This window comes from Oryctolagus cuniculus, chromosome 8 (genome assembly GCF_964237555.1).
Source record: "Oryctolagus cuniculus chromosome 8, mOryCun1.1, whole genome shotgun sequence".
Classification (NCBI taxonomy): Eukaryota; Metazoa; Chordata; class Mammalia; order Lagomorpha; family Leporidae; genus Oryctolagus; species Oryctolagus cuniculus.
In genome coordinates, this window is record NC_091439.1 from 14008502 (window position 1) to 14023996 (window position 15495).

Genomic DNA, 15495 nt, shown 5'->3' on the forward strand with positions numbered 1-15495 from the left:
TAGGTACTAGTTCTTTTAGGTTATAGAATAATTGGGATATTTTCATAGCAACTATTGACTGCAGTAGTTAACATTGTTTGAATAACCATTCTACTTTAATAAAATGATATCAAAAAATCTAGTTGAATAAAACAATGTAGACTAATAACTTTAATGAAATAAATGTTAATATTTTGTCTGTACTTATTTTTATTATTTTTTTTAATTCTGCCTGTTTTTTGACACTAAACCTCTTCCTGGCATGACCACTTTTTGTTGCAGCAGAAAATACTGTGTGATTGCTATTGATAGTGTCTGAGGGCTTTGTTCTGTTCTCTGTCCCCCAGTTTAGATTAATCTTTGGGAGAGAAAGAAAGCAGCCTAAATATTGTATGGGTGATAGAAAAAGTATAGTGTTCTCATAGCACTAGGGCTATGGCACATAGCAGTGCAGAATGAGCATTGTAAACTCTAGGCCACACCATTTATATCAGTGCACTGTCAACAGTGCCTCCTGGAGTTGTGCAGCTAATCATGGGTATTTTTAGAAATTCTCTTTTTTAAAAGTCTATTTATTTGAAAGAGCAGCAGAGAAAGGAAGAGAGAGAGAGGGAGAGAGAGAGAGAGATCAGTTAATCTACCTTTTATGTACTGATTCACTCTCCAATACCCACAACAGCCTGGACTGGGCCAGCCCAAATCCAGGAGCCAAGAACTTCATCCAGGTCTCCCACAAGGTGGCAGAGACTCAAGTATTTGAATCATCAATTCCTGCTCTCAGAGTATACATTAGCAGGAAGCTGGACTGGAAATGGAGGTGGGACTCAATCCCAGGTACTCCTCTAAGAAATGTGAGCATCCTAATTGAGGGCTTAACCCATTGCACCACAAAACCCACCCTTGAATTCTTATTATTTATTTTCACATCTGTCTCTTTCATGAGACCAGAGATAGCACTTAATAATCCTTGTATTCCTAGCAGCTGGCTTAAGGTAAATAGTCAATAATTGTTATTAGAAAATATTTTATGGGGCCCGCGCTCTGGCGCAGCAGGTTAACACCCTGGCCTAAAGCACAGGTATCCCATATGGGAGCCAGTTTGAGTCCCAGCTGCTCCACATCCCATCCAGATTTCTGCTATGGCCTGGGAAAGCAATAGAAGATGGCTCAAGTCCTTGGGCCCTGCATCCACATGGGAGACCCGAAGAAGCTCCTGACTCCCGGCTTCAGATTGGTGCAGCTTTGGCTGATGAGGCCAATTGGGGAGTGAACCAGCAGATGGAAGACCACCCCCTCCCTGCCTCTCCTCTCTCTGTGTAACTCTGACTTTCAAATAAATAAATAAAAAAAAAAAGAAAATATTTTATGTTAGAGATTCTGTCCATACAATGTTAATTGTCTTGCCATATTTTCTTTGAAGAAAACTAAACTTTAAAAATGATTATAGTTTACATTTGAAAATAATAGATTATTTACATTGCATCATTCAACTATTATAAAAAGAATGTGAATCTTACCTTATTTATTGATTCTCTAGTACTACAACTTTGTCCAGCTGCTTACTGTTTGGTTCATTCTTAGTCATTTGTTTTACCTAATCATCCCACTAATCACAGTGTACCTGTCTGTTGATGCTTGAGTTATCTTTCCTTCTAAGATTGCAACAATCTGTCTATAAAACAAAAAATATATGTTCAGTATATTAAAATGGCATTTTTTATATTTTATGTAGGTTGCGATGATATATTAAAGGTGTGTGTATACGAACTCATCAGTGTATGTTTTTAAAAAGTAGAAAGATAATTACATGACGTATCCATGGAAAAGTCCACTAGACTTACCTTGTAATTTTATCCTCAAGCTTTGAAATTAGGCAAAAGAGTGGAAAAATAAAAATTAAAGAAATTAGAAAGATTAGAACATTTGATAGTATGCACAACTTTTTAAAGACACTTGTATCCCTATAATGAAAGATTTTAGTCTTGGAGATTGTGTTCTAAAAAGACACCTCAGTGCAGTGTATTTATGGAGAAGGCATCATGTCTTCTAAAGGAAATAGTAAATATTTCCAGATCGTACAGAACCTAGGCTTACATCCTTAATTTGAATACTTTTTGGGAACTTACTGGAAATGAATATAGAATGTGGTGTCAGGAGATACTAGTACCATTCTTTTCTTTTCTTTTTTTTGACAGGATGCAAATATATAAACATACAGGTATAGAGTGATATAGATATATAGATTTCTGAAGTTTAAAATTAAGTGTTTTTTTTTTATCTTTTCCTTGCTTGTATTTGATCAACTATCTGCTTCTGAACACTTGAAGTCTTTTTAATTTTTCTGATCACTTCAGTTAGTCTATAACTTACTGTTAAGACAGTTGGATCCCTATGCTAAATATACCAGTTTCTTATCTTTCCCATAAATGAGGCTGTTGGAGTTGAGATGGGGGAACAATATTTCTTAAGTGAGAGTGAAGTATTTAAATGGATGATCAAAACTTATGGTAAATTGATTATCAAAACCTATACATTCCTCTTGATAAAGCTGTCCTAAAGGGGCAGGCATCATGGAGCAGTGTGTTAAGTTACCACTTGCGACCCCCACATCCTGTACTGGGGTGTGTTGGTTGAGTCCTGGCTATTCTGCTTCCCATCCAGCTTCCTGTTCATGTGCCTAGGAAGCAGCAGATGAATTCTCAAGTATTTGAGTGCCTACCACCACCATAGGAGACCTAGAGAGTTGTTGACTCTAGGCTTAGGCCTGATCCAAACCTTGGCAATTGTGGGGTCATCCTGTCTCCCTGTCACTCTGCCTTTTAAATAAATAAATATATTAAAAATAAGCAAACAAAAAACTGTTCTAAAATGACAAAGTGTCTGTATGTTTTGGTGGTAAAGCTGTATATTCAGGGTACATATGGGAGGGGAGCAGAGTTAGGAAGAGAAAACAGTGGACTTTTGGATCCAGGTCTGTTACTTTGTAAAGGACTTTAAACATGCTTGTAATTGCCCTCATCTGAAAAAAAAAAAGAGGGGAGGGGTGTGATTTTTGTTTTTCCTCCAAAGAATATGTTTTACTGTCACAATCAGAAAGTGGATGATAAATGCTGTTTTTTCAAATGAAACTAATAGCTAGCTGTTCAGTCATAAGTGAATGCCTTCAGGGCTTTGTATTCTAAATCACCTGGAGCAGTGCTTTATACGAAAAGATTCAAAAGACATTTTTTTAGAACTGTTTGCCTCTTTAGGTGATTTTTATAATCCTCTCTAGATATGTGACCCAAAATAAGTGAATTTGCTTTGTATTCAAATTATTTTTAATTGTTGTAGCAGGATTGTGTTGAGGAGATGGTCTTCAAGTGATATAGCTTCAGGAGCTTGTAAATATTGTAATATTGAGATATAAAGTTCTTTATTCTCTTTGGATTTTATTCATCCAAGTATCTTTAAGTTTTTTGATAGAATTCATATATGAAGACAGAATACAGATAGTTAACATAAATGAAACTTAAAATACTTTCTACTGTGAACTAGTTCTCAATTCTGGATGTATTAGTGTTTTTGTTTCAGCCAGACATCCCATTTTGGCCATTTAAATTTTGTTAATGTCAGTGAATACAAAAATAAATGTTATAGTTCTGTTTCCTTCTAATTTTGGCTTTTATTCTTATAGATACTAGCTTTGAGTTACGTGATAATTTCTGTGTGATTTTATAATTACTGTGGTTTTACTGCTGAATAATAAAAAGTATTGGGCACATGCTTTAATAACCATTGTATTTGACTTGCATAATAGTAGAATCTATTGTTGCCTAATTATTGATAATTTTATCATAGCTGTTTAACATCTCTTATAATTTTAATTCTTATCAAGAAGAATGACGTTGTTTGAGTCGAAATGTAGAAGGATGGATGAATGGCAAATTAATAATTTACCACCTTTGCATAATATTGAAGCACAGAGTATTAAAAGGATTGATGGCATAAAAGGTTAACAAATTTTAGCAGCTTTCATTAGCTTTACATCGTCATATGTTTGTGGTGCTGACTGAAATAGGCTTTGTAGGAGATCTCAGTCTAGGGAACTAATTACTTGTGCCGATTGCTGCACTGATGAATAGACCCTCATTGTATCATTCCCCTGAAGACGAGGAGCAGCCTGTGATTCACGACTGCATCCTGGCTGATATTTGATAATAATTTTAACAGATAAATGTAGGTAGGCAGAATGATGAAGTACCTATCCAAGCTCCATGACTATCAAAGCTGTACTCGCCGCCATCTGTGTGTTGCCTTTTTCCTTCTCACCTAAGGAGAATTTTATTTTATGAACTGAGTTCAAACAACTGTTATCTTTTACTTATATGTGTATTCTGTAGTTTTTTCTTATTTATCTTTAACTTATACTATAGTGTTGGTTTTTATTTAAAATTTAGATTGCAAATTATGAGGAAAAGCAAATTAAAAGAATGGGGGGGCTTTTAAATTTTCTGTTTTGAAGACAAACTCTTACATAATTTTTGAAGTCCATTTTGATTATTTTGTCTCTCCTCCGCTTCCTGCATTACCAAAATCCACAAAGGAAATGTTTGATGTTCTGATTGGCCCTTCAGTCTTCTCAGAAAACAGCATTGGATTCCTACTGTTTGTTGAAAATAATTATTTAAATAATATACGATAGTTGTCTATGTTTTATTAACCTGTGATACCTTTTAATTGATAGAAATACTTACCTATTTTTAAGATAATATCTTGAAACATCAAAATAATGATAACTTTTACTTGGGTATTTTGGGACTGTCAGTTGGTCAAGACTACTAATTTATCAAAGCTGACAGATACAATTTTATTAGTTCATGAAATACAAGTAAGATTTTATTTTGTATTAGTCATCCCTGCAGCATTTTTGATTATGAGTGATTTTTATTTCATTATTGAAACATACTATGTAACTTTAGTGAGTACATATATTCAGCAGATTTTTTTCTTACTATAACTAAAAAACTTCGTATTATTATTTTCTGTATAAAATATTTTCCAGCCTGCTGGATCATTATTAGTTAACAAGAGAGAAAGTTGACATTTATATATTGCCATATAAAAGATCTACGTAATTGGGGAAAATATCGCAGAACTTGAATTAAGTTAACCTTTTTTTTAAAAAAATACATTTCCAAAAGTATGTTTTTGATATAGCAATTATTGCACATCATATAGCATGTAGTTTTTAATTAAATATAAAAACAGACTACATAAAACAGAAATCCAGTCTGATTTACTTGAAAATAGATTGCTATTTCACTCTACAGGAATGGTTTATTTAAAAACAGTAAATGGAAAAGAAATGCATTTTCTTGTGTTGTTCTAAGCCTCAGGGGCTAAATGTAATGAATATTTTAAGAGATTATTTTAATTAAATTCCTGCACATCTAAACAGAGTAATATTTTATTATCACATACATAACCATGTAACTGAGATATTCATTAAAGTTAACACTTTCTGGACCAAGAATTCATGCTATGATTTACTGACCTTGTGCAAAAAGGCACAAATTAGGAAGAAAAATGAAGGGGGACAGACTTTGATTAATATAGGTAATGCTATACCATATTTATAATAGCCTTTTCCCTATTCTGGTTTATAAATGCAGCCACAGAGAAAGGTGCCCTGCTGAGGCTGAAATGAGGCTGAAATCAGAGCACATGCCACTAGAGTGTGGGGAAACTGATCACACTGTCAGCAATTCATTTCAAAATGATGTATTTAGTGCTCATTTCACCTTCCAAGAAAAGGAAAAGGAGTTCCTTAGACTAGGAGGTGATATTGTTATTTTCAAGGACATACCTAAGTTAAAGATTGCAGAAAGGGGAGTGTGAGATGGAGGGAGAATTAAGAGGAAGGGGAGGGAAAAAAAAAAGGCAGAGCAAACAAGGAGAGCTTTATGCAGAAATTCAGTGCTACCACGCTGTTTGATAATTGCTAACATATGTGGCTTCTCTGTTTCATTGTAGTCGTCCTCGTGAGTTCTGGCGCCTTGACTACTGGGAAGATGACTTGCGGCGCCGGCGACGATTTGTGCGTAACCCTCTAGGATCGACACATCCTGAAGCGACACTAAAAACAGCCGTGGAACATGGTCAGTGTATAAACCACTCCTTTCCAATAGCAGCAGGTACAGTAGCTTGGTAATGAAGAGTATAACTTCTTTATTCCAAGGTACTGTAAAGTGGTCCACATCCACATTTCATAGTTATTCACCCAAGAAAGGGTAGTTAATTATTTTATAGTTAGTACAGAGTCCTATTAAATTATGGTGTCAAATGTGTTTGTTCATTATGTTGCACACACAAAACTTACCTAACACGACCTTTTGTTTCAGAGTATGAGGGTAAACTATTTCTCCTCTTAAGTGACACATTAAGCTTTGAGTAAATAATTCCTGGAAGCCTGTCTTAAATCCATGAATATTAGAGAGACAGCATTTACAAACCAAATAGGTTTCTAGGTTCTGTTTCGTGTCCGTGGTTTTTCCCCAGCCATGCTATTTTAGTATGAGATTATGAAGTGGGGAAGATGGTAATAAATGTCCCAGTGCCTGTATACTTTCTGAGCCTTGATTTGTAGATGGTTGTGATTGATGGCTTGGGAAAGAAGAGAATAGACATTATTTTCATATGTTCCTATTCTGCATCATCTTGTTATCAGTGCTTAACAAAACGTTTTTCTTTTTTTGTTACAATGCATCTGACTGTGATTCACTTTATTCAGAAGTCTGATAAGCAAATTGAAAAAAACTGAAAAGGTCCTTTGGATTCGATAGTATGATTTCTTTGATAGTAGCTGTTTTACTATTTTTATAAACCAAGTAACTTACACTGATTAAGGGAGAAATCCCCCTCCTTGTGTTAAAATTAATATTATTTTACAAAGTATAAATTGGTTATTTTTAACAAGGCAAAAATTGTTTTTATTTGCTTTTTTAGAATATTAGCTTAACATGCAGAAGTTAATGATTAAACCATAATTTGTATGTGCATGATGTGTAACTTAATGTAAGTGTTAGATGATATTCAATAAGGATATTTAAGAATTTATATTAAAAATCTGTAATCTTAGGTTTGGCCTCAGTCAGGCAGTTTAACCTCTTGCACTCAGCCTTAAAGAGCCATTTCTAGAAGAAAATGTCCACAATATGTCATCAGATACAACACCAAATGTGACATCAGTCCTTTAAAATAAATGATCATACAGAGAATAGTCAATAACAAAGTGATCTAAAAGCAATAATAGTCTCAGGGCCCTACATCTTCAACTATAGGAGGTGGAGAAGGAGAAATAAGATGTAGAATTAATTAGGCCACTTTGCTTCTAGGTTTCCTTTACTTTTTGATATGCCACCATGGTTACCATAGTCACATTTTGTTTTTCTTTTCCCTCTTACTGTATCGTTGTATATTTTCTTCTTTTTCTTTTATTGTTTTTGTTTTTGATTTGTTACACTTACATTGAGAAAATCAGCCTTTTTGCAGTTTTGTCCTTTTCAACCAGGTATTCCCATGCACACTTACAGTTTTAAATTTAATAATAATTTTTCGGTCTTCTAAGCTATCATTTAACTGTGTGTTGTGAGTTTGAGATCTATGAATGGCAATAACAGCGTTTTTATAAAAAATTTTCCCTCTTACATCTGAAAGGGGAGGACTTGTTTCTGAAATTGCACGTAAGCAAACTCTTAATTCTGAGAGAAATGTTAGTGACTGAATTTAAATTAGTGTAGATCTAATTCAGTATTTAATATGTAATTTTATCAAAAATAGTGCATGTAACTATTTTGAGGAGTCACAGGATTCCTAATGATGATTAATTTTTAAGTTTATTATTGAACTTTACATTTTAAAATAATTTTATTATTAGCATTTTATGCTAAGTATCTACAGTAATATTTGATATGAAAATAGCAGTGTTTTACATCATTTAACACTTTTTTGACTAGTTCAGAAGTACACTTTACTCTTATTCCTGTAAGTAGTAATTTAAAGGTCAATACAGTGTTGGCTATCTGTGTTTTATTGTGCATTTTAAAATGAAAATAACAAAACAAAGAATCATTTTACATAATTCTATCCTGTTTTACATTAATCTTATAATGATTAATATTTATAACACTCTAAAAATTAGAAATAATTAATCTTATAATGATTAATATTTATATAACACTCTAAAAATTAGAAATAATAACATTAGTCTGAAATAAATACTTTAAAAAACTATCCAAATGTACAGGAGATTCTTCAGTAGTAGTCTTACAATTAAGGTGATGCATCATGTTTAATATAACATTTTTTAAAAAGATACAAGCTCTAATTAATCAAACTGTATATTTTATTTAAATAATAAAGCAATAGTAAGTAATTCTGCAGCAATACATAAATTGTGCAATGGTATTGTTTAATGTCACTGTAGCTTTTGCTAATATAGTCTATAATCAAAGAGCTTAATTTTTCATACTTTATTTAATAAATTCATTTATTATTGATATTTACTTTAATTCTGTTAACCATGAAATTCCATCTTTAAATACTTTTTGCAACATAAAGAAAGTTAATCAAAATACATGTATTAAAGAGCCATTAATATAAAAAAGCAATGGAAATTATGAATTTTACATGAATAAATACTTTCAGTGTTAAATTTAAATTTTTAAGATAGGTATTCCTGAGGATAGTATGTCAGTTTCATATTATTTTGTAACACCTTGCTTTTATTTATAATGTATTTAACTAAGGAGACAGGATATTTACTAATGCAAAATCTTACAACATCATGAACTATGTTATCATTATCAAAGGAAGACATCTAAGTAGAAATGACCCTGGAGATTAGTTATGTATTTTAGTAGTAGAAGCCATCTTTTTCGTAGATTGATTTGATTTGATTTGAAGGAAAGCCTCTGGTGTAAAGGTGGCAGAGTAAATACCTGAAGAGTGATGTTCTCTGTTTGGACGATCAATACCAGCCCCATGACTCTACTTCTGGCTACCTTCTAGTTAAAAACAAATTTTTTAATTCTGACAATTTAATTGCCCTTCCCAAGTTCACATTAACTTGCTTGGGGAAAAGAGCTTTAGGTAATTTTTCAAACAGAGACCCTCCAATGTGGTTATTTATAAAAGTCATGTTGTAATGGGAGATTTCTTTAACTTTGCAGAAACTGAGTCATATTTTTAAATTAAAATTAATACTTCCTCTTATGATTAAATGTTCTTTATGGAAATTAGCAGCAGCAAGCAATGGGCGGGTATTTGATTCTTGAGGGCATTTCTTTCCATTTTATGGTTTTAAAATTTATTAGAAATCAGTTGTAATGATTCGTAGCATTCTCCTAATGCACAGAGCCCAGTTTGCTAGTTACTTATTGTGAGAGCATTTTTAGATCTGAAAGAAACATAAGGCCAAAGTCTAGTCTAACTTTATTCTTTACAGATAAGGAAACTGAGGAAGCAAAGGACCAAGGTAATTCTTGGTAGATAGAGGGCTAAAGCCCAGATAAACTGACTGCAGATTTTCAGCCTTGCGCTCTGTGGTCTTCTAATGTTCATTGTTAAATATAATGAGAATTTTATATTTGAATTAAAGCCATGTGAAAAATGTTTTAAATGGTAGAAAGATTGGTTTTAATTCAAGTACTAAAACAGTTTAGTAGTAGAATCCGATTGCATTCAAGACATTTTTATTTTGTAGAGAATGTACATGCTAATAGAAATATATGAGAAGGAATTAACATAGCTTTAAAAGTATCTTATAAGTATATAGAATGATTCAGTTTCCTCATTTGGTTTTGGGAGAATGACAGATCAGATAAAGATCCCAAATCATGCAATTCTTTCATTTATTCAATAATGCCAGGTACCGTTGGTTTCCTTTTTAGGGTCAATGTGTGGTGGGTTCCCTATCTGAAATTTTGGAGGAATCTATGATCAGTAAGAGATGCCCTTGGCTTATCCTCCTAATCATCCTTTGTCATTTCACTGATTTTTCTAGAGTAAATTTTCTTGACTTGGAACCCTCCAGAACTAGCATAAAATATAATTGGAGAATTAATAAGATTAGGACAAGCATTGATTATAAGGTTCTCTCTATGTGTCTTGTTCTGAATACAGTTACGTATGTCACATCATACCAAGTAGATACCTGTGTTTATTTTGTGTACATTTGAAGTGACTTTTTTTATTGTAGTAGTAATCTTTAAAAAAAAAAGAAAGCTAATTTTTAGTATATAAGTTACTTTTATTAGAACAAGAACTGTTGATAATTCTCGTTTACTGATCACTATATGTTGAAAGGAAATTTGAGTATCATTGGTAGAGGAGTTTTCTGTTTTCTCTAATTCCTTTCCTATTTTAGTTTCACTTAATATTCTCTGTGTTGGATTGATAAATCAACTTAGGCAGAGAGCTGGCTCTAAAGAACTTGATCTTTACATTTTGAGGACCAGTTTCTCTCTCAGCCCTCTCATTACTCTTAGCTTCCGAGAATCAAAAGTCATGTATTAAAAATAGCAGTCGACAGATTTCTCCAATTTTATGTAATAATTGCAGGTTAATTATTAAGTTAAGATTGATATTAAGCCAGAATAAAAGGAGAGATTAGATAAAGGCAATCTGTTAGTAATGATATGAAAAATATAAACAATCATGTTTAGTTTAGTAATAATTTTATCAGCCAGAAAATATCTGAATCAAGCTCTAAACCATACAAGAATATGTTCCTATTTCATCCAATAAAACTTTTAGACTGGTGTGGAGTATACTTATAGAAGATATCAAGTAATTGATATTTGTTTACAATGGTTGATGTATAAGCCAAATAAAAGTTAAAAATAATCTTTTCCTTAGCACACATAAACATGATAATTATCTTCTATTTTATGCTTGGGAAAGTTTTGTTCTAATTTTGAAAAAAAAAAAAAAAAGTTCTTTAGCAGAAAGCTATTAGACCACTGAGAATTGAACACTAGCGCATGTGGTGTGTATTAGAGTACTGTTGGTAATTTTACTGCTGCTAACTTAAAATCCTCAAGGGGGAGTTAATTACAGGAAAACCATTCTAAATATCAGTAAGCTGCATATTTTCTATGACAAGAGGTTTTTCAGTTGAAGTTGAACAATTCCAGAATCTGAGCTTGTAAAAATAAGTAAATAAATAAATTAAAGTGGGTGTTTGTATGCATATAGTGTATACCTATAGAATATAAAATTTTTTTCTAAAACTTTTATGTAATTTAAAAGTTACTTTTTAAGAATATGAGTCAGTAAGATGGGAACATATTTGAAATTTTTTGAATTTCAGTTGAAAGGGATAACATTGTATTTCAGTAGTCATTTAAATGAATGTGAACTTATTTATTGAGTTATTTTATATCATTACATTTTACCATAGAGAGCTCTTATTTGTTTGTAAATGTTTGCATATTAAGGTTTTTTTTTCTTATTTCAGTTAAGCTTGGAGTAATTTAGGACATCTATGGCAGTAATCAGAGAAAGACATGAGCATATTGTTAAATTTAGTTGTTTCTAAGATATTTGCTATAGGCTTACCTAATTTAGATTTGGAAACAAATATTTTTTATTCTTGTTTATTATGATTCTGTTGAGCTTTTAAGATGCAGTGTGGGGGACATAAATATCAATAGCAAATTGGTAAATATGTTCATATTTGTAAAGTAGTAGTTGTTTTTTTCTTTTCCTTTTTTATATCTAAGAGCTAGGATGGCAAAGTGGGTAAGAGGCCAGATTCTGGCACCAAACTGCATGTTTTTAAATCCTGATCCCAAATGTTAGGAGCTGTGTTACCTTGAACAAATTATATAACCTCTCTGAGTCTGTTTTCTTACCTTAAAATGAACAAACAGCAGAAAGTTTAAGTGAATCAAGAGTTACGTATGTACAATTTTTTGAACACTTCCTGGCATATGGCAGGTGCTGTGTAATATTAGTCTTATAATGAATAAAAGGGGATTCCACAAGTTCGTTTGAATGCGTATTACCTTTCAATTCCAATTCCATTTTTCCCTGGATTTTTTGAAGCCTCTTTGAATTTCCTCTTTGAATAAGGGACTGTAAATGACGGAAAGGAAGAGAATGTAGCATAATGATCCCATACTAAAATCCAGCTAGCAAATGAGAATGTATTTACTTGTTGAAGATCTATAATATGGTGCTTCCTCTTGCATTTCTCAATGGCCACTTTATTTTTAGGCAAGTTGATAGTAAATTGAAAAAGATCTTTGGAGTAAGGCAGTGTTTCTGACTATAGAGTAACAAAATGTAAATATTGGAAACTAAGGAATGGTATAAAAACATACTGTTCTCTAAAAATTTGCCATTAATGGTATATTTCCTTATGGTTTTTGTTTTTAAAAATATATTTTAATTAGGTACATTAATCTTTTCAAATATTTATTGAGACCCTCGTGTCAGGTAGCTTATTCTACTATATGTGGGTTTAGAATAAAGATTTTATTTACCCACAGAGTGTATTCAAAACTAAATATAGAATACTTCGTCATATGACTTAATTAATAGAAAATGCCTATACTGTTTTATGTAGTGCCATAAGTTTTGAATATAAATGGTAACATGGTGAGTTGACAATAAATATGAAGTAAAAAATCTTTCATCTGTAACTGTACCAATTAAATCCAAAGCTGCTTTGCTCTGCCAAGTTAACCAGGTAGCAAATATGTAATTTAACTATTTAAAATAAGTTATTCAGATAAATGTTGGCAATGTTAGTGCAAACCAAGGCTTCATCCTTTTGGGGCTTGGGCCTGATGCCTAGGCCTGAACTGCAGCGGAGCACAAAGCCTGGCCACCCAATTTCCATATCAATGGCTGCAGCCTGATGGATCAGGTGCTTTTTTGCCCAGCGATTCCCTGGCCGAAAACCCACAATGTCAGGAATACAGTGAGGATTTCTAAACTTTCCCTATGTGGCACCAGTTAAAAAAAAAAATACAGTTCTGAAAAGATACTCATGTTGCTTTTACAAATCATAAATCAAAAGTTTGTATCTGCTTTTTTGCTTTCCTTTCATTTGCACCTCCATGCTGCTTTCTGGTTATGCTGTTGACTATAGGTGCTCCACAGAGCTGCCTGTTCACCCTGGACTTGGCCTTGCCTTTCCCTCCCTCCCTCCCTCTGAGTGCTTGAGAGTCTGGCGCTGGCTGCCGCTCTCCACAGGCTGCTCCAGTTCAGGCCGCATGAGGCCCTTTGCCCAGATGCCTCTCATCCAGGTCTTTCTGTTATGTTTACCCCCGGGGTGCCTTAGCCCTTTAGTTTAAACACGCAGAGGAGGTGCTGTTTGAGCCTCCACTTAGTTTCCACACTGCCTTGCTTTTGCATATTTGTATAAGGGCTTGGAGGGGTAGGGGAGTGTGGGCCAGGGCGATGTGAAGGAAGGAAGGAAGGAGGGAGAGAGCATGGCGGAAGAAGAAAATGCAGCTTCACGGAGCTGCTGTCGCTTTCCCAGTCACATCTGGCTGCAGGGGCCAGGCTAAATCCTCATTGGCTGTACACGCCTCCCTCCTAGCGTTGACCCTTCTTCTGGACTCTCCCCTTCACAGCCACTCTCCAACCATTCAGAATGTTTGTTGGGATAAATGATTCGGAAGAATGAATCAGCCTTTCCTAGTTTTCAATGTTGAATAAGCAGTGTTTCCCAAACGACGTTTTCTGATTTTTCCTACTAACGAATTTCCTAAAGAAGTGCTGCCTTTGAACCCTCGCTTAGCTTAAATATAAGTAAATAAATGGTTTGGTGAGCAGTGCAGGGGTCAGATTTAATGGGATTAGGGTGCTTGTTCAGGGTAACGTTACACTAGGTTGGGGAATCGCATTTGTCAGAACGAGTGTGTATGCCACCCCATGCCTTTCCCCACTGTGTGTGTGTGTGTGTGTGTGTAAACGATGAACCATTGTGGGCCACCTACCTTTACCTTGGCCCCTACCCCTCTGCCAAAGTGCTCTTCAGAGAGCTGATGGACAGCTTTGTTTCCTTTTCATTTCAGCTGCAGATGAAGATATCCTTGCTAAAGGAAAACAGTCCATCAAGAGTCACGCTTTAGGAAATCAGAACTCAGAAAACGAGATCCTCCTGGAAGGCGACGATGATACTCTGTCATCCGTGGATGAGAAAGATTTAGAAAATCTTGCCGGTAAATTCGGAGGTTGTGCAGGGACTTCAGCTAGCTCTGGGACAATAAACATCTAATTACTTACTTTTTCAGCCGTGACCACCAGGGCTCCCAGGCTTACACCCACAATTACATTAATTGGAGATTGTTTCTGTTCTTCCAAACATTTTCCCCTTATCTTCTACAGATCCTCCTCTATTTTTCTATTCTACTCAGTCTCCTTATCCTCCTCATCTTTTTCTTTTATGAATGATTTTCACTGAAAAAGAAAGAAGTGTAAAAGCAGCGTTAACAAAAGTGCTTTACTCATCCCATGGGAGTTACCAAATCTCTCTAAAATGAGGCTGTAAGTAAAATTCTGCCAATTGCTTGTAAATAAAGCTTGGAGGAAGATGAGCTATATTGTACAAGTCTTAATGGATGTACTGCATATATCTTTAACACTCTCAAAAATTATTTCAAGAATGCCATGGCTTTTCGCAGGATTCACATATTTTGCTTGATGTAGCAATTTTGATTTGTACTCTGCAGATTCTCAGTTTTACTTCCCTTATGGGAAAAATTCTCTTGTTTAGCCTGCATTTCTAGTCATTCCTTAACTGGCTTTTAATGCTTATGACTCTGTCCCTCAAGGAGGGAAGTTGGGAAGATTCCCCAGTTTCTGTAGGTGAAAATTATGTAGTGTTCCATTCAGATACTTTAAAGAGAAAAGATATTAGAAATCGCTCATTTGGTAACAGATCTGCAACCCCTGCTCCATGCAGCTTGATAATGAAAAGCAGAAACAAAGGGTGGCTATCTTCTCTGGTGCCTGGAAACCTGTCTCTGAAGAAATACACAGGTAGTTAGAGTCTACTGCGCAATGATTCAGGGGAAGAGTGGAGAGTCAGGTGGCTGCTGATATCCTCTGTCTTTTCTTTCACGTGCATTTGCCCATTTCCTCCTCTATTTTGCTTCTATTCTTGCTGCTAGTAATACATTCATACAGTAATAGAGGTGAAAGGGGAGTTTAATTATATAATCTTGACAATGGCAATAGGATTAAGAAGTAATCCACACTAATAAAGTGGTGTGGGTTAGAAATGAAGTGGAAATTGTCAGGGGTCTTCTGTAGGACCTAGGCTGCCCTAGCTCCTGCAGCTGTCTGCTTACCCTATAATTGAATGTCTGAGAGTGATTGAAAAAATGTTATTTCTTCTCGGGATTACATGCTAATGTACAGAGGGCAAAAGGAGACAGCAAAAGAACACATAGCTGCTTATTTCATCCATTTATAGGGATGAGCTTTGGGAAATCATGGCTGTTCTGCAGCTATCTG

At 34.2% G+C, this 15495-nt stretch overlaps 1 protein-coding gene across 6 annotated transcripts in view; it reads left to right on the forward strand.

The window, feature by feature from the left end:
* LRBA (LPS responsive beige-like anchor protein) overlaps positions 1-15495 on the forward strand; it is a 747733-nt gene that overhangs the window by 429475 nt on the left and 302763 nt on the right. For all 6 annotated transcript variants that reach the window (XM_051819347.2, XM_051819345.2, XM_051819348.2 and 3 more), the window contains exons 38-39: positions 5995-6119; positions 14052-14198. In XM_051819347.2, the coding sequence (XP_051675307.2) occupies positions 5995-6119; positions 14052-14198 (272 nt within the window). The remainder of the gene's footprint in view (positions 1-5994; positions 6120-14051; positions 14199-15495) is intronic.